Below are 19,068 nucleotides of genomic sequence, written 5' to 3' on the forward strand. Positions count from 1 at the left end.
GCTATCGTCGCTTCTGTGTATAGAGACCGATAACGTTGCTCTCGCATGATGCAGGCTGCGTTCACTTTGACCGCAGACCGCATCCAGTGTGGCAAACCTTTATGGACTTTCCCTACTATGGTGTTGTTTAAAACGCAATCTCTCCCTCCTTTTAGTTTGTTACTTCCCTTCGGTTTACTGAGATTTCGTGGCCATAACGATTGCACGTTATTCTTTTTTGACATTTATAACTTTATAGAAAAGGGGAGTGTTTGGGGTCCCGCATGAATGGTTTTGGGTCGGTTTTTCAATCATAACAAACATATTTGGTATTTTGTTTTAGAAACATTTGAGCTTAAAATAAAATGTTTGGTAGGTGGTTGTAAGTAATAATACCTTTGCTCTACAAAATTCTACATAATATAATTATGTTTCTATGTCTGATATAATAGACAGGTGTGTGAAAATTTTGCCAAGATGTTAATTTATTCATTAAATAAAATTATCTTGCAGTTAAATAAAATTGCCACAAATTACAAATCTGTTAAAATCCTTCAGGTCATAGTGTGATTTTATGAATAAAAAAAAATAGCATGGGACTTCAAATTTTTTGTACGGAACCCATGTAAAGGTTTCTGTACTAAGTCACCCCAATATTTAATAATGTAATGGTAAATTGGATGTGCTATTTGGTATCGTAAAATAATTTGAGCAGGCGCACAAATCTTGTTAGAATTTTAATGCGGATCATTATTCTTCGGGATTTTGTTACCATAATAGGGCAAGTGTTCTAAGGGTTAGATAATAGGTCGACTATTTTTTAGGGGAACGTGATAGCAAAATTATCAACACAAAAAATAAGTAAATCCTCAATTTTATTCTAACACGACTGTTGTTTTTCTTAGCTGAAATAACAAGCGCGTAACATAACAGTAAAATGTTAATAAAATTATTATTTTTCATAAGCTATTACACAAAACTCTTCCCCTAAGCTTACAGATTTTATTTTATACTAGTAAAAAACTAGGTACTTCAAATAAATATTCTTGTGCTTATTAAACTTTTAATTTGTCCTCAGCAGGATTCGAACCAGCAACGGATCCTAATTTTGATCCTAACGCAACAGGATATCTCAACAGCCATCACTTTAAGACTCTCCTGGACTTTCTTTAAAGTTGTAAACTAAAAAATTGACTAATGCCCGTTTACACCATCAATCCCTAATTTTTAAGTGACTCCTATGACAAGAAAATTCCTGTTATGGTGTTACCATAGGGGTCAATTAGAAATTAGGGATTGATGGTGAAAACGGGCATAACTCTACTTAACGAGATCTACTATATTCGATTCCTTACTATGTAATCGATAATACCTACCTACTTTTTCGAATTTATTACCAACGTAAAACGCACGTAATCGGCTGTATAGTACCAACCAACACGTATACGGTGATTAACCAAATCGTACGGAAGGCCTTTCAAATCAAGCCTCACGTACACACCCAGCCATCTCACATGGAATTCGATTGTATACCCTATTCCAACGCAATAAGAGTGAGAAGAATAATGGCTAGTGTTTCAACTTACTAAGGTAAAAGTACCACTAGTTGACTATTTAAGCGCCTTTATGGTTAGAAAAACTAATTTATTTTTAGTGCTTTTAGTATCGCTTTTTAGAGTTTTACTAGGGGATGTACTCGCAAACTTATAATAATAATTTCCTAAAAATGAAAGATTTTATAAATGTCACAGAGAGTTTATTTTATTCATAATGTCCCACTATGTGCAAACCAATAGCAGCAGACTTTGACTGATAGGTAATTCTTATGGATTGTCTTTTTAATAATAAAAAAAAAAAACAATATTTTCGATTCCATAGTTTCTTAATTTTGGTAATATTTTTTTTGCACACTGATGTTGGTGTGTGGTCGACTAGTGGTACCTTCACCCTACGTGGGATCTCAACAACTTTCTCGGGGCCAATCTCAAACAAGCTTACAACTTCATTGATTGTCTGAAGTTCCGTACCTGTTAAGTGGGAGTGTTATTATTTGAAGGTAGGATGCGTTCTATTTTGCTGTTTTCCATTTATCTTGATTTATTACCATTTATCTAAAATATAAAACACACAGCTTTTGACCGCAGTCTGTGGAGGAAAACTATCTGTGGTCGCGATCCTCATCAGTGAGGGAACGAGGAAGAAGAAGAAAATATAAAAGGAGAAACTGACTGACTGACTGACATATCAACGCACAGCCTAAACGGCTAAACGTAGGCACTTGAAATTTGAAAGGGACGTAGCTTAGGTACCGTAGAGGTGCACTAAGAAAGGAATTCCCGAAATTCCCACGGGAACGGGCCCATAGGGGGTAAAACGGGGTCCACGCGTACGAAGTCGCGGGCGGCCGCTAGTTTATCATATTTTGTCAAGTCCATTGCCTTATTCTTTTCAAAATCTCTAGCATAATATTATGAAACAGAGTTCTTCGCCGCATCTGTTCTGTATTCCTCATGAATAAAATAGAGTAAATAATTGGTGAAAACTACATACGAGTTACATCAATTAAGACTGGGTTGCATCATCTTACTTTAACTTTGACAAACATCTAAAATCTGTCAAACTCCATACAAAAAACGCCGGTTATCGTTATAGTTACGGTCCAAGTTAGGTGGTGCAACTCAGCCTAACGTCGTTCATATTGCAATTTGTTCAATGACAAAAATTCAAAAAAAATTCTAACAAAATATAAATTATTTATGGAGACTTTTATATTTATATTAAAAAGAACAAACTGCTTAGGAAACATTAGTTAAAAAAATTTTGGTGTCTTAAAAGATTTTTTTCCGTACGCTCTTTTTTTACTCTCCTGTAAACTTGTCATTTTTGACATAGAACAAATTGCAATACGAACGACGCTAAGTAATTTGACACGCGCGATAAACTCTTTTTATGGCAGACCGATATTCAAGCAGGCGTTGTAAGTCAAAGATGCCACATATTCCATTCCCTTGAGCTCATAATTATCTACTTATACTACTTAATATTATAAATGCGAAATTAACTCTGTCTGTCTGTCTCTCTGTCTTGCTTTCACGCGTAAACCACTGAACCGATTTTGATGATGGCATAGGGATAGAGTTGAGTCCCGGGAAAGGACATAGGATAGTCCTATGTCCTTTCCCGGGACAAAGTTTATCTGTGACAGACAAAATTCCACCCGGGCGAAGCCGCGGGCGGAAAGCTAGTTGTTTAATAAAGCCTAGTAAGGTAAGGTATTAAGGTAGGTACCTTTTTTTCAATTATACCCAATTACTCCAGCAATGACAATAATTATTGTGCCATTAACTGTATTATATTAACCGCAGCGCCTCAATCGTTAAACCTGTTGCTTCAATTAAAATAAATTGGACTGAAATCGCGGCAGGCTGTAACTTTTTTAATTGCAAATAAATTTTGTTGCAATTGCCATGAGTCGAATAAATAATTAATCGGTTAACTGATTGCGTCCCGTATCGCACAATGATTCACTGTATTAAGTATTCACGCAAGATAAGTAGCTTCAGTAGGTCATCTACAACCCTTAAATGCGCTCCCCAATTGGCGCCACCGGCGAGTGATAGGACTTTATTAACGGTGCCACAGTAGCGCCAACTTGGTGATTGCAATGCGACGTGCTTCAGTGCTCACCATTTGACGCCACTGTCTTAGCTACAAGCAACTGACTAGAATTTACTCGCTAGTGGCGTCAACTGGTGGGTGCAATTGAGGAAACCCCCAATGGCTATACTATCATGGTGCTTCAATGACAAAATGGTCGACACACTTCACATGTAACACTAAAATAGCAATAAATAGGTATCATACTACCATGATCAGGTCATTTAGTCTCCGCCACTGTAGAAACTTGACTAGCTCTAATTTCATGAGAGGCAAATTAGAATAGAATAGAATAGAATAGAAAGTATTTATTTGTCTCAAAACAGGTTTCATTTACAGTTTTTCACAGATACAAAAAATCATAAGAGACAAAAAGGTCTATGACTCAGTGATTGCAGGAGACCCACAAACCCTGTTATTCTGCCATAGCCAAGATATACATAAGTAAATAAATAAATATTAATTTATAGGTACTTAAAATTACAATTTCCTAAAATTACAAATTGCTATGTGAACTTATAATTAGCCAGTGCCAGAGATTGCTCTTGAAGCAGCCAGTTGCGACATCTTTTGCGGAAGGTCGGTAGCGTAAGATCCAATGCGGCGCGAACCGGTGGTGGCAGGTCATTCCAAATTTTGCAGCGGCAAATCTAAAGCAGCCCCTAGCACTAGCCAATTTTATTTTTGGTATAAGTAGCTGATGCCCCCTGTCTCTAAGCAATCTATTTACATGTTTAGGAAACAGTTTACTCCATAAGTAAGTTGGCATTTTTGTATGATGCAAAGTGTGCAGAAAACAAAATTAAGGATTTGGCCTTGAACAAGAGGAGTTCACACTTGGCAAAAATGGTGACAAGACTGGTTGGGGAGGCCTGATGTTTTTAATGACCCTTAGTAATTTTTTATGACATCCACGGGAAGAGTGTGTAGCTATCGAACCACTCGGCGAAAAGATTCAAAAAATATTATTCAGAAATAGAATTCTTACAGTAGAACCACTTAAGAGGACTTATCCTTCTCTAAGTACCTCTATTGTGACATTGAGTATGCATATCACATTGAAATTAATTTACTTTTAAAACTCTTGGCGCGTGACTCGACCACTGATGGTTGTTTTGCCATCGGAAAGTTGGCTTTCGTTTCATTTTTCTTGCCCCCGAATATTTGATTTTTTGATTTATGGGACCTTTATAATAAAGTAAAAGTAAGTATAACAAAAACGTCTTGGAAAAATCGGTTTATTCCAAGTGAAGAACAAGCCATTTACCGAAATGGAAAAGTATAGGAGAAACCAAATAATAGATCGTTTTTATTTAATTTACTTTCGTTTTATTATTCCGTTTAACGTTATGGACTTTAAGGCTGAGTTGCATCATCTTACTTTAACTGAATACAAATAACACCAGTTATCGATAGTTACGGTTAAAGTTACGTTGTGCTATTCAGCCTTAGCCTTAGGTCATTTTATTGTTTTATTGTTATTCTTTGCAGCATGACGTTTGACACCTATAAAATAGATAAACTAAACAAAAAATTAAATAGTACAAACTCTTACGCCCGAATTCACAAACATTACTATGAGGTCTCACAGTGCGCGTTGACACACAGGGTCACAAACGAACCAATGATAGACCTCTATTCAACGCTGTGCGTTCGATTTGCTGCATCACTTAAGCAAGCATCGTTTGGGAACGGCGGCGGCGTTTTTCTAGTAAGTAGCTTGACTCAATTATAAACAAAAACATTTATATTTTGTGCAAACAAATTTTAACTTGGTTGTCAACAATTATTGTTTAACTGCCCGCGTGACAATAACAGTTTCAAGCCTTTTAATTATGTACCCTCATTTTTGTTCGGCCATTCCTCTAATTGGGGTGAAAGTTTATCTGCCGGTTTATTTTGGACTCCAAATTGCGGTTTAAATTGTGATTAAGAATGTTTATGCTGCTTATAAAATGCTATAATATTATAACTGGATAGAAGTTTAAAGCAAGTACGTGGCTACAATTTTAAGTGTAGGTACTTAGTAGTATGATAATGAAAATAAATGACCTAGAGCTACAAACAAACATTTTTAAGTGTGTTTTTTTTTACTTTAAAGTAGAAATCTACTGTTACTGAGAAATGTAATTTTGTAATTTTTTGAATTGTTCAGTATGTATGTATACGTTTTCCTACAATTACATATTATTCTGGTCGAAACATTATTCGTGTAAGGATTCTTACCGAGAAACAATGAAAAACTCTTTATTTGTAAAGTATAGAGCATACCATAATCGATGGGTATTTATTTATGACTTAGTGTAACCGAAAAGATATTTTATTTATTTATATATCATACAATATAACCCAGTTATTTTATTTATTTATTCTTTTATTTATTTAAATATCAATATTGTCTAATACTATTTTTGGGCTGTACTACGCTTTAAATTCTAGTAGAATCTTAGCAAATAATTTGCCAAAAATAACAACGGCTTGAATACCTATGAACATCTAGTTAGACGCTGTAAAACTAAAGACAGTACAGTTGGGCACAAACTTCATTACCTACAGTATTAAATACATTTAATACTAAGTTGTTTAAGATGATATGTATACTAAGATGATATACATATCATCTTGTCCCATTCAATACTAAAGTAAAGCAGGTAGGTACTACAGATACGAGAAAATGTACTACTTATATGAACATATTTTTTCTATTTTCATTAAATAGATTCATATTATTATATTTTTCTTAACCCTTAAGTAACACCGTGGGGTAATTTTTTACCCCAGGCGCATAAAAATTTACAAAACTTTTTTTCTAGCGTAGCTAGTGCAATGTCGTTTTATGTATTCTCAATCCAGAGTGTGCGCTTTAAGCTCGTAGATGCGGGATGTGAAAAAAATCATCCGTTTGGCTTTTACAGGCAGGTGGGGCAGAAATTTACCCCAGGGTGTTAGTTACGCATACTTTAATTTATCATCACCTAACATGTTATTAATAGGTTTTTACAACATTGAAACAAAATGAGTAAATATTTATATGACGATTAAGTAGCACATTGTCTCTAGAATGCAGAGAGATAATTAGAGCTTGATTTACATGATACTTTTCGAACTTTGAAGACATCCCCTCAGAACAGAGTGTTGATAAATTCGACACAGAAATAGGGCTCAAAAGTGATAATTACGTAGTAATTCAGCGGGTCTGATGTGTTTTGAAAAAAATAATTAGGAATAAAATAAACAAAAAATATTTTTAGTCATTTTTTCATAATTTTATAAAAAAAATAGTTTTTTTATTTTGCTTTATTATAAAGCCAGAAATTTTCGTTTTATTTCATTTTGTGTTTAAAATATGCATAAAACATCTATTTAATGTCCGATTAGTGTAAGTTTTTGGTTCCCACAATAACTTTCCGAGATTTTTCTAGAAGACCATTGTGGAGACTATTAGTTGCTAATGACAAATTGTTTGTTTTTTGTTATGATTGATTTAAGGTGTTCCTTTACGCTAGATAGACGTTCTTTTAAAGCAATCGTATGATTCAGTGAGTCCATTAATACATTGTAAATCACAAAATTAAATTTATTTTAAATATTTACTTAAAATTTTTCAATTTCCGTTTGGGGTAATTTTTTGCCCCAGGGTGTTCAAAGTGTAACCAAAAATAAGGATGTTACTTAAGGGTTAAATAAAAATATTACGTAGGGCAAGACCAATACAAACGGATTATACATATAAAATTTGGTGTTAAATTGTGCGGTAAGTAGGTATATAAAATATTTCCACGATACGCAATACCAACGAAATATGAAAATGAGGAGCATTAATTTTCGTAATAAAATTACTCGCGCCTACCAAATGAAATTAAAATATTTTTAATGAAGTATGTAAAGAATTTCATAATTAAACCTGTTGGAATTATTCATATTGAAAATCTTAAATGCGGCTCATGAAATTTATATTTTCATTATTTTATACTTCATTTAATAAAAATTAAAATGTGTTATTAATAACTGTATTTTAATGTAATCCACGTATCACATTTACCATTCAAAGTTTGCTTATTCAAAGAACTTTCATCTCGTTTACATTTTAATGATTTACATAATTAAAAACTGACTGTGAAAGTTGTTCAGGACTGTACACAATACTGGTAAAATGAGGCGAACGCGCTTACATTACTGAACATTGAACAGCGTCGTAAAAACTTGAAGATACTGTTTTTCGTAAACGTAGGCTGAGGGCATTTTAAAACTAACAACTCATACAAAGTCGGGGCGGTACTATAGGTACTATACACTATAGGTTCATGTGATGTTATTACTTTGACCTCCAGTCGATTGTAAAGGCCAGACACACCGAGTTCATTGGCTTTAGACAATGCATTAGTTTGTGGGTTTATTTCGTGATAGGTTCGTAATAATGTGGTTGTTTGTAAACTGCATCCATTAAGTATAATTTAAATGTCTTAAAGCAATCAAAGTGTGTTGTTTAGGCAATATTTAGGTATTAAAGCATTAGTAATCTCGTTTCAGAACAGAAAAGTGTTCATTCTTTTTTTATAGTCCTTCAATATTGCATTGAACTTTTATGCTCTATGGTTATTGTAACATAGGCACTTTAGGCACCTTAAATATTTTGTGTATTGTATACAACTTCTTGGTCTTAAATGTTGAAATACAGACGATGAATGCTAATTTTATTGAAGTAAGGTTACAAAAGACTTACCTACCTTCCCCTTAACTCCTTCTTTCCACCGCCTCACTTAGCTGCTCTCCGTCATTATTTAACTTTATATCTCCTAAATAATGGTAGGTAACATTTTTTACTAAATTCCCACTACTACGAGATATGGCAACACACAAACACTTTTGAAAAGGTAAAAAGGTAGTTTCCCGAAATAAGTAAGATGCAGTTAGGGTGGTGTCCACGTGCCCAGTAGATGCCTATGTCTGGATTACCTATGCAAAGTGTTCAGGAAAGACATCAGCAGGCAGTGAATTCCAGTTATTAACTGTTCACATTAAGCCTAGGCGCAGATCATTGATTTTTCGTCGGCCGATAGTTTAGTCGGGCAGTTGATCAGTATGGGCATGTATGGAATCGCGCACATTACACCGATTTGATTTGACCGATTCTTCATACAATTTATACCAATAAATTTATCGGCCAACTAAAAATCTAAAAGAATGATTTTAAAAAATCAACTAACGTATAATTTCCCTCCCAGTGTGCACCAGTACTAACCCAGCGCCTAGTTATAGCAAGTCACGCGGGTCAATTTGGTGAAATGCTCGTTGGTATACGGAAATAGGTTCGGCGAGTGGTCGATCGGCTCATTATGTAAGGGTCTTCTGGACGTTTGAGAAATATAAACGATTGGGAGAGGTCTGAGAATGTCATGTTGTTCGCTTAGAAAGTGATAAATGGTACGCAGGTAAGTTTTATTGGGCTTGTTTCACATGTACCACAACCTCATCACGTGGACGGGCACCACTCAATTCACACGTTAATTTTTTTATCCACAACGAGTAAGCTCTTGGCCTGCATCTCACCTGATGAAAAGTGATGATCAGGCCTAAGGGGGAAATCACCCGAAATCCTCTACCTACCACAGAACTGGCTATCTTACCTTCAACTGCCGGAATATAAAAATGCTGTTGTTGTTATTATAGCGACAGACATAGGTAAGATGACGATAACCAACCAAACTGAATAGAAAAATCTGCCCCCACTGGGAATCAAACCCAGTATTTCTGGGCCTGAAGCAGGTGATCTTATCACTAGACCACAAATACAGCAATTTTCACATAACCACGAGCTTGACCACGTTTTGTCGCGACGGTGCTGTGGCGTAGAAAGTTGTGATTCGTGTGAAACAAGCCTAAGGCCTATGATAGATGACATCCTTTCGAGATGGAAGATACGCTGTGGAGCGTTACTTACTTGACAGATATTGAGTAAACGAGATCTAGGATGAGCTAATTGACCTGCACTGACAGTTTATTTAAAGGTCAAGTGAGAGTCGAACTCATATACAGGGTGGAATTTTTAATGCCACCTGGAGGGAAAGTACTCTTAATACTGTAGATAGCAAATTTTACTCAAAGAAAACATTCCTTCATTTTTGAAAAGAAAATTAAAGATTTTCTAAATTTTTACGGAAATTCACCACCATGGCATAAAATTTTCTGTAAACAATTAAAATAATATAAGATTTCATGGTTTTCCTTTCATTTGATTTATCAAGTTTGTTAGCGAGATTTCATCCTTATACTTACCCCTAACGATGGATGCAATAAAAATACAGGGTGTAATTTTTAACAGATTTTAGGTTCAATTCCCGGGTGTGGCAAGAAAGTTCTTGGAAATCTTTGAATGCAGTTCTATTTCTTTTCAAAAATAAAGGAATGTTTTCTTTGAGATTTTTTTTCTATCTACAATATTAAGAATACTTTCCCTCCAGGTGGCATTACAAAATTCCACCCTGTACCTAAAGTATTTTTTTTAAGCTCTCTATTTATTACGGTTCAGCATATTTAAAGTCCCCAGACAGTCAAATAGAGACCCATTGGTACTCTTTGGGTACGAAAATCTAAAAACAAAGTTGTAGTATATTTACTCAGTTACATTACACTTTTTACTGTTGTGTGTTACAGAAAGATATTACTTATTAATAATTCAATTTAATAAATAATTTCATTTTAAGACATTAGTAGTTACATAAAGATGGCTGGATAAAGTAGGAGTAGGTATTATAACTCATTTCAAACTAAGATGAAATATTGAGATATTAAGTCTGATAAAGAATTGATATTTACTTTTGAAGTTTGTTAAGATACGAGCAATTAGTTTAGATAAGTACTTGGAAATATTAAGGGAGAGTCCGCTAATTTGGACCAGTTTTTTTCAATCCCATTTTACACATAGTTTTCTTTTGTTTTTGCTAATGTCCATGGTATATAATAAAAGATACATTATTCAACTTACTATTTCATAAGTATTAATTAACATGATTGTTGTATATTTAGCACAAATCAACAAAGTACGAGTTCAGAGCTTCGGTCCAATTTAGCCAACCGGTTCGATAATTTGTACCACAGGGTTACTAAATTGGATTTCAATAAATTTCAAGCCTTTAAAAAAACTATGGCAAAATATTATACGATACATTCTTAACAAATTAGGAAACGAAGAGGAACAGTAGTTAATAACATAGACAATCGATATTGTTTTACACGTTATCACGATTTTGAGTACAAGTTTTGTAAATCCAATTATCGTAACGCACACTTGTACCTAATCTACTTTGCCAGTCTTTTGCTTTCATTTATTGTTAGTCAAACATAACTACGCTATTATAACTTCAAAATATGATTTACTAAAAAAAATTTCAAAATCCTTTGGTAAAGTTCCATACAACTTGATGTGGTACAATTTAGCCGACTAGGTGATAGTGCTTTTAAAAAATCGGTAAAAAATATAGCTTATAAATACCGAAAAATGTTTCAAATAATTGTAATCCACACTAATTTACGCTTCTAAATAATAAATTAGAAACACCCTGTGATTAAATTTAACAAAATTACAATCTAAATATGTATTGTCAAAAGTTACTTGAAAACAATGACAAAATACTTTTCAAAATAAAACACACGTGTTTGTTGTCACGGTAAAAACCACATGGCCGATATTAATTGATTTTAGTTGTGTATCGCTGAGTGTTGAAGTTACAGACATTTAATAAATACTTTACGAAATATGAGGGTGGTACAATTTACCCGGCGGTACAATATACCGAACTCTCCCCTATATTCAAGCACGCCAAATATGTTGAAAAAGGTACAAGATAATAGACGATTAATTACGTGTGATTTATCAAAGGTATCTTTTGTAGATTGAGTTTCTTTTATTTGCTGAACATTAATTAGAGAACTATTTATAGTTTAACTATATTATTTACTTAACCTTAACTTGTCAGGTTTCATTGGCAGTGAAACTGTAGGTGATTTCTATAGTAATTAGCCTATACATAGTTATTGGCATATTGGATTGTTAATAAGTAAGAGACAAAAATATTTACTACATTGGACTGCGTATTGCTCAGAAAAAATATTTGTCTCTTTTCCTCTCTTAATAAGTTCCATTAGGCTTGTTTCTTTTCATTTTAGGCAAGTTGGCCAATAACTATGTATTGGCTAATTACTATAGCGATCACCTACAAGAATTACAATGGTGGGAACAAGAGGCGCCACCGAAGTCTGAATAGTCGTTACGTTCGTTTGTTTCAGCCAAATGACATCCACTGCTGGACAAAGGCTCTCCCAAAGGATTTCCTTAACGACCGGTCCTACGCTGCCTGCATCCAGGTTGAGGCGACCTTCACCATCATCCGTCCACCTTGTGGGGGGCCTGCCCATGTCATGTCTTTCGTTCATCAGTACAGTCGTGTAATTACCTCTTATAACCAGTTGTAGAACCATTTTTAAAATGCTTAATAAAAAATATTTTCTTTTCGCTGGCTACATGTTATTCTGATGTACAGTCACGGAATGAAAAGGTTCGTCAGTTTTCAAATTGATTCCTTCAACGAATCGCGAGCACATATTACCTTTTGAAACTATGTTACAGAATTATCTCGAGTTAGAGAAAATAATCTTTAACTGTTCGTCAGTAAAGTTCAAAATTATTCAGATCAAAGTTGTTTGACGATTTATCTTGTCAAGAAGATTATGATGATTGATAAACTAAAACCTTCTTGTTGGTTCAACCTGCCATTATTATTTCTATTAAATAAAAAAAACTATTGTCAATTGGTCAATGTCATCATTGCATTGCACTGATGGGATAGAAAAATAAACAAGCAAAACCTTATTCGTTAGCAAACGTCATATTTATTTAAATGTTAGCAGCACTGTTTCTTGCACTGTTATGTTAGCAGGTTTGACTCTTACAGTACCTAGTGCAAGCGAAAACCGACACTAAGGTGACGAACCTTTTCATTCCGCGACTGTACAAGCAAACTTAACCGTCAAGTTTCATCAAAATCCATTTTGCTGTTTTTGCGTGAAAGAGTACCAAACATACTCACAATCTTTCCCATTTATATTACTGTGCGACAAAACAAATATTATTTTACACGTGCATCATTATTCATTACACACGTGTACAATATGATCATTTTACACGTGTAACACTTATTAACAGAAGCTTTGTTCTTACAAATCAGAAACAAATCTCATAAAGTCTCCCTACATCAATCAAACGAGTGTTGTTGTTTTCAGAAATGTTTTGCTGAATATTAAAAATCCATCATATTTATCTGATACATTTATCTTCCAATAAACTTTTCCCATTGCATTTCCCTGTTTTACGAGGGAGATCGCGTGAGCAGACGTTACTCGGTGCTATTTCTTATAGGGTTGATTTACATCCATAAATTCCTCGTAGATTGCACAAACTGTAGAAATCTAGTCGAATATGTCAATACTAAAATGATCCAAGTGTGTAGATAAACAAAAAAAACGGTTTATAATAATATGTTCACAATGTTCAGAGTCTGTTGTTCTAATGTAATCGTAGCTACAATGACGTCAATGCTCAACTTCGTAACAAAACCGTAGCACCGTAGCGTCTTATGCATGTTCGTAGTATACAAACCGTAGCAGTGGCGCTACGAATTACGCACTAGTTTCCCTATAATGGTTTACACATTTTCTAAGGGTTGGCAAAGTCTTACTAGACAATATTAAATTTGTACATTATTAATTTTATTTGACAATGCCTACCTAATAATATTTGCTCCTCGTTTTTATGAGTTCTCTGGAACATCTAGATTAAGCACAAAAATCTAGACTTAACTGTAAGCTTTCAACCTGAAATTAAGACCTAAAAATTAAATACATCAGACCTTCCTGACGGTAGTTCGTCAACCCTAATTCTTGATGGACGCGCTTCGCGCCCCCCCACATCGTGTGCTGGGGGGTAATTTAGGTACTCACGTTATACGTGCGTGCCGAAAATATTAGATCCGATAATGATAAAATATACAAGTTTAAGTAAGGCCGGTCTTACGTAAACTTTGGACATTAACGCGTTTGTTAAGCTCGGTTACCATTCGTATTAGGACGTGACCTACTAAATAAACGTTGTTATGTAGAGAACAACTGAGTATTTATTTGGTTTTTGTAGCCTTGAGATACTAGGGCGACTTAATAAGCATATTAATTTAATGTTTTTAAAGTAACAAACACGAGGTTTCTCATAGCGAGTACATTATATGATTCGCTTTCATTCTATTGCAGTAGTCACGTAATTAAGGTTTATTGTACTGATTTGAGCTATTAGATCTCAACTGTGGTAGAAATGGATGTTCTACTAAAACCTACTTACTACCTGGTTATGTTTGATATCCAAAAAAGACCCAAAGTGCAAAGACCTCATCTCAGTCGTTAATGTGAACTCATAAACCATTCATTCGAACTGTATCTCTAAACACTCGTGCATAAAAATCATATTCGAGCATCAAACAAAATAAATAAGCCTGCCCGATCTCGTTGAGTAAACATGGTGATTTAGCTTTTTTGGGGCTTTCATCAGCAAAATTTCAAGGAAAAATACAAATTTTAACTGTAATATCGTCGACTAAGCAAAGCATCTCAGCCCATCGTGGATTCAATTCTGCTTCCTTTTCAAAACATGGCCGATGTAGCACATAAATAAGTCGACAGAAATTAGGGAAGACATCTTTCGTCTCTTTTCAGTCCGATTAGATATTCATAAGGCGCAACCAGGGTCGAACCTCCTACCCTCATTTTTCACACTCCCCGAAACATTTCTCGTATTATTTTTGTATGTAAACAAAAAGTTTCGAATATGAATCCAAAATTCCCAACTCCCACCCCGGCAATATTTAATGTAATACATCTGTTTTGTTTTGTAATTCATTTATCTTTGAAAGAAACGCAATTATTTTTTTAAAACTTTATTGTTTCTTTATAATGTTTATTACACATGTAATTTATATCGTGCGGCGCCCCGCTTTTCCTGGTATCGTAATACATACAACAAGTTTTAATACTATTGTTACTTGTATACAATAATAAACTTTTGACATAATAATAACTGGTTATATTAATCAAGATCTGTCTTTAATATCTTAATAGAGAAACATGTTAGTGAAATACATAGTTTCATCATTCCATAGTTTTTTTACATCGAACGTTTTGATTTTGAGGAATGTTTATGGACAGCACGATTTATATACATCTACATTAAAATACAAAACAAATTAATATCTTCGTTTTTTGACAGCATCTGTCTAGAAAGCACTTTCATCTCAATCATTTTAAATGCAATTTTAGGTTAAATATAAGGGGACGGGGAACAACTTTACATTTTTGACAAAGTAAGACTTTCTTTATAAAAATAATTTGGCAATAAAAATAACTTAAAAGGGTCAAAATAAAACAAAACTTTATTAATAGTATCGTAGAAATCTTAAACTGGATAGATCATGCAACATGGGAAGAACGTTTAAATACAAACAACTGTATGTAATTACAAATCAGAATTCTTTTCTAACTAACCTGTAAAATTTATATTTCTCATTTCTAATTTAATACTTATTAATATAATTTTTATCTATTTTGTATATAAGATTTAATTACAGGAAGGACCTCATTAACAGGTTAATATGCTTACGATACATTCTTGTAATTTTTAGATAAAAATACTCTAATGTTTTCGCAGTATTTTTAAATAAATTACTTAGCATTACGATATAAAACCATCCATTATATTTCGCTTCTCTAAAAACCTGTGTAACCAAGTCCTTTATGCATAATATTTACAACATTATTTTAGTTCACAAGTTTAAAACTATAGGTATGCTTACTTACAATTTACACTTATCTTTAAACAGATATAGTAAAGCTAGACAGAATGTTCGTATATCGTTATTTTAGTTATTATGTACAGTCCTTTTTCTAAACTTGTGTTTTATCGTAATATTGTCAGCTGTTTATACATTCCTGTGTCACTATCTTTATTATTTTCTCTCAAAATGTTTAAATACTTTTTCAATTTCGACTTCTAATACATTTTTACCATAACATTATGAGTACTGATCTTTCATATTCACGCAAAAGAATTTCAAGATCTAACCACAATTTTATTTGAAAATTAAATTTCGGTTTGAAATTTCCAATCTTTCATTTACTACAAAATTTTGGGATCTTTCAAAGGACTTTGAAATTTGGAGCTAGAGAACGTAAGTGACAATCTAGATTATCAATGAAACAATACAATAAACACACATAGTTTTTATAGTACACTATATACAAATTCTATACGAAACAAGCATGTAGTCTACTTGCTCAGGGATTTATTTAAATTTATATTTTACATAACACAACCCATACTATAAAATAGCGAGCATCTTAGCTGTTTACAATGACGTTTGTGTTGGAAAGGTGTCGTGAAGAAGTGTGTGTGGTACAAGCGTCATTGTGAATAGCTGTTAATAAAATCTGGTATTTACAGTGTTTATCTTAAGGTTGGTATTTGTCAAGATAGCGTGAGGAACAGGCAGGCGACGAGAACCAGGCAGTGCGCGGGCGACGTTGGCGCGAACGCTTGTCCCCCCCTCTGCATGGCGGCGGGGTATTCACCTGACAAAGGAAAAATCGAGTTTGCTTCTTTGGCAAAAAATTAAAACTGCTCTCGACAATATCACTACAAACTCTTACATCCAAAGTGATAGAGTTGAAAATTTTGAAAGATTTTGTCATGTCATATCAAAAGAGAAGCAGGGGTTTAATTGTTTAACTCAAAATACAATATCATAGCTTTTAAGCAATCCGCAGAAATATCTAGATGTGGACAATCGTCACTTTGTTGGCATTTACTCAGCATGAGTATTATTTACTTGCAGTGAAATACTTATGTAACAATAAGCGATTGTGATTCTGAGTTACACAATAAGGAAGCTTGTATAACATCAAGGAAAATCAAGAAACAAATAATAAAACAAAAAAAATTAAAACTTTTTCCTTTTATAATGTCGTAAATTCATATAAACTCGAGAAACAGCGAGAAAGAAAAATAGTTGACTATCGCAATTATGTTTAAAAAATAGGGAAAACAAATGCGTCATCAACGTATTTAACGATCCCTTTGCGACATTCGCAGCTAATTATATTGCCGTGGCTAATAAAAAATATTAACGCGACCATTTACAGTGAACGTTTCATTTCCGTGATTTATTGCTATCGTTGTTTTAATGATAATGGCCTTTATCCTGAATTTTTATTCCCTGAGATTTTTAAAAATATATTTTCCTTCCGCTATCTCACGGAGGTCGTTTATCAACCAGATTGGGAAGCCTTTAACGAATAACGCCGTCAAGTGATTTAGAAATTGCAGATTTGCTCGGATATTGTGAACGTCTTTAAGGCTTTAAAAGACAATGCCGGAAATTGGCGTCTTTTTTTTTTCGCGCGGCCATCGACCAAACCTTATTTTTTGATTACAAAATAGTGTAATAAACCAAACTTACTATGACATGTATACCTCTAAACTCAGTCTGAACTGAGTTACGAGCATTAGAAGTTTGATGATTTTCATAATAGATTTGCTTTTTGCGCACAAGTTTTGTAAGAAATTGCAACAAAATAGTGACATTGTATGTGTAAACAAACAATACCATCCATTAAAGGCTCCAGACATCAGTATGGAGCAGAATCAGCGCAATAAAAAATTAGCGCAATATTTTGTTGCAATTTCTTACAAAACTTGAGCAAATCTGGTATGAAAATCATCAAACTTCTAATGTTCGTAACTCAGTTCAGACTGAGTTTAGAGGTATACATGCCGTAGTAAGTTTGGTTTATTACACTATTTTGTAATCAAAAAACAAAGTTTGGTCGATGGCCGCGCGAAAAAAAAAAAGACGCCACCTTCCATACAAAATCTGGCATTGCCATTTATTCTTCCCGTTAATTACCGTTAAAAATCTTAAATAAAAAAGGAGAGGAAAAATATTTTTTTTTGTTTTTAGATTAGAGCCAAAGCATACGATGCGTTGCGGTGGCGATAATGCGTCGTCTTACATAGAAATATCTGCGGTGCGACTTTCTTTGCGGTGAGGGGCCGCAAAGCATCGTGTGCTTTAGCTCTTAATTATCGTTAAAAATCCCAAATAAAAAAAAGAAATTTAAGAAAATATTTTTTATTACTCTGGTATTATATTCAGACTCATCCTGATTGCCAGGAAAAAGGTATCTGACAGTGTTTCATTTTAATCTTCTTGGCTTCCAACTGAAATTGCACGAGAGTGCTTAAATTTATTTTGGTTTTCTCGAAAAACATAATTATGTGATGTCGTTTTAATCTTCCTTTTAATGTAGACGGAAAAATTGCAGACCGAACATGTTTATATTTTTTTCGCAGTATTACTGCTTTTCTTGAATCCCTTTTTAATCGAATTCATAATTTTAATGAGATTTTGAATTTACGGCCCGATTCTTAAAAGGCGCTTTTCAACCGACTTCAAAAAAAGGAGGAGGTTCTCAATTCGACCCGTATGTTTTTTTTTTTTTTTTTTTTTTTTTTTNGTAGGTTTTTTGGAGTCGGTTTTATTTTTTTTTATAATATTTACAGACTTCGTTAACTATTTATAAATTTCCAAAAAATAATTTTCACGGCGAAATGAAGTGATTCCCGGAAATGTTGTGCCTTTAGTGGTGTCAACAAATTAATTAATTTCGTTATTTTTTTATCTTTTTTTTCACAAAGATTTTTTATGAGTTATTATTATCCTCAATATTATTTTTTGTATCTACTTCCTTCTTAATTTTCCCAATATTGTATCAGACATAATTTTTGTACCTACTGCAATTATATTTACCTATTTGACGCATACGATGTTTTCTCAATTTCTTTAAAAGATTAATAATTTAAGAGCCTACATGAAACATGTCAGCTCAATCTTACCCTCTTATTTAAAACAAAACAAAAACAAGAAAAACAAAACAAATGATTAACTTTGGCTGCCTCCAAAAACAGCTCTGGAGGCATAGTGTGAGTTTACGTCAAACGCATTCGATATCGACTGCGTAAAAAAGTAATATTAAATGTATGATGGATTGTACAGCGCTCCTAGCGGAAACTTTCAAGAACTAAATGTAAAATGATTGATGATGAATGAATGACAATAATGAAAATAATTTAAGGTGGACTCTTTCTTGTAAGTGCAATGGCACCTGTGCTAGAAGGAGTCACTCTTTCTTAACAAAATAACGTAAAGTAAGTAAAACTTTTTATCATAACAATAGAAAAAATCACCACTTCTTTTAATTTACGTTGTGCGTGTGTGAAAATCTTTATATACTTATCTATATACTTATAATAAATCTGTAGAGAGGTCAATTCTGTAC

General features: G+C 33.6%; 1 protein-coding gene across 2 annotated transcripts in view; it reads right to left on the bottom strand.

The window, feature by feature from the left end:
• Positions 1–14,688: 14,688 nt before the first annotated feature.
• The window catches only part of LOC114364635 (uncharacterized), a 113,844-nt gene continuing 109,464 nt past the window's right edge, over positions 14,689–19,068 (bottom strand). The window contains exon 8 of one of the 2 annotated variants that reach the window (XM_028320861.1): positions 14,689–16,302. In XM_028320861.1, coding sequence (XP_028176662.1) covers positions 16,199–16,302 — 104 coding nt within the window. In that variant the 3' untranslated portion in view covers positions 14,689–16,198. Of the gene's footprint in view, positions 16,330–19,068 lie in introns of both variants that reach the window. The other variant, XM_028320860.1, reaches the window with a different exon arrangement.

Source organism: Ostrinia furnacalis, unplaced genomic scaffold (assembly GCF_004193835.3).
Source record: "Ostrinia furnacalis isolate ACB-3 unplaced genomic scaffold, ASM419383v2 OfSCF7454, whole genome shotgun sequence".
Taxonomy (NCBI): Eukaryota; Metazoa; Arthropoda; class Insecta; order Lepidoptera; family Crambidae; genus Ostrinia; species Ostrinia furnacalis.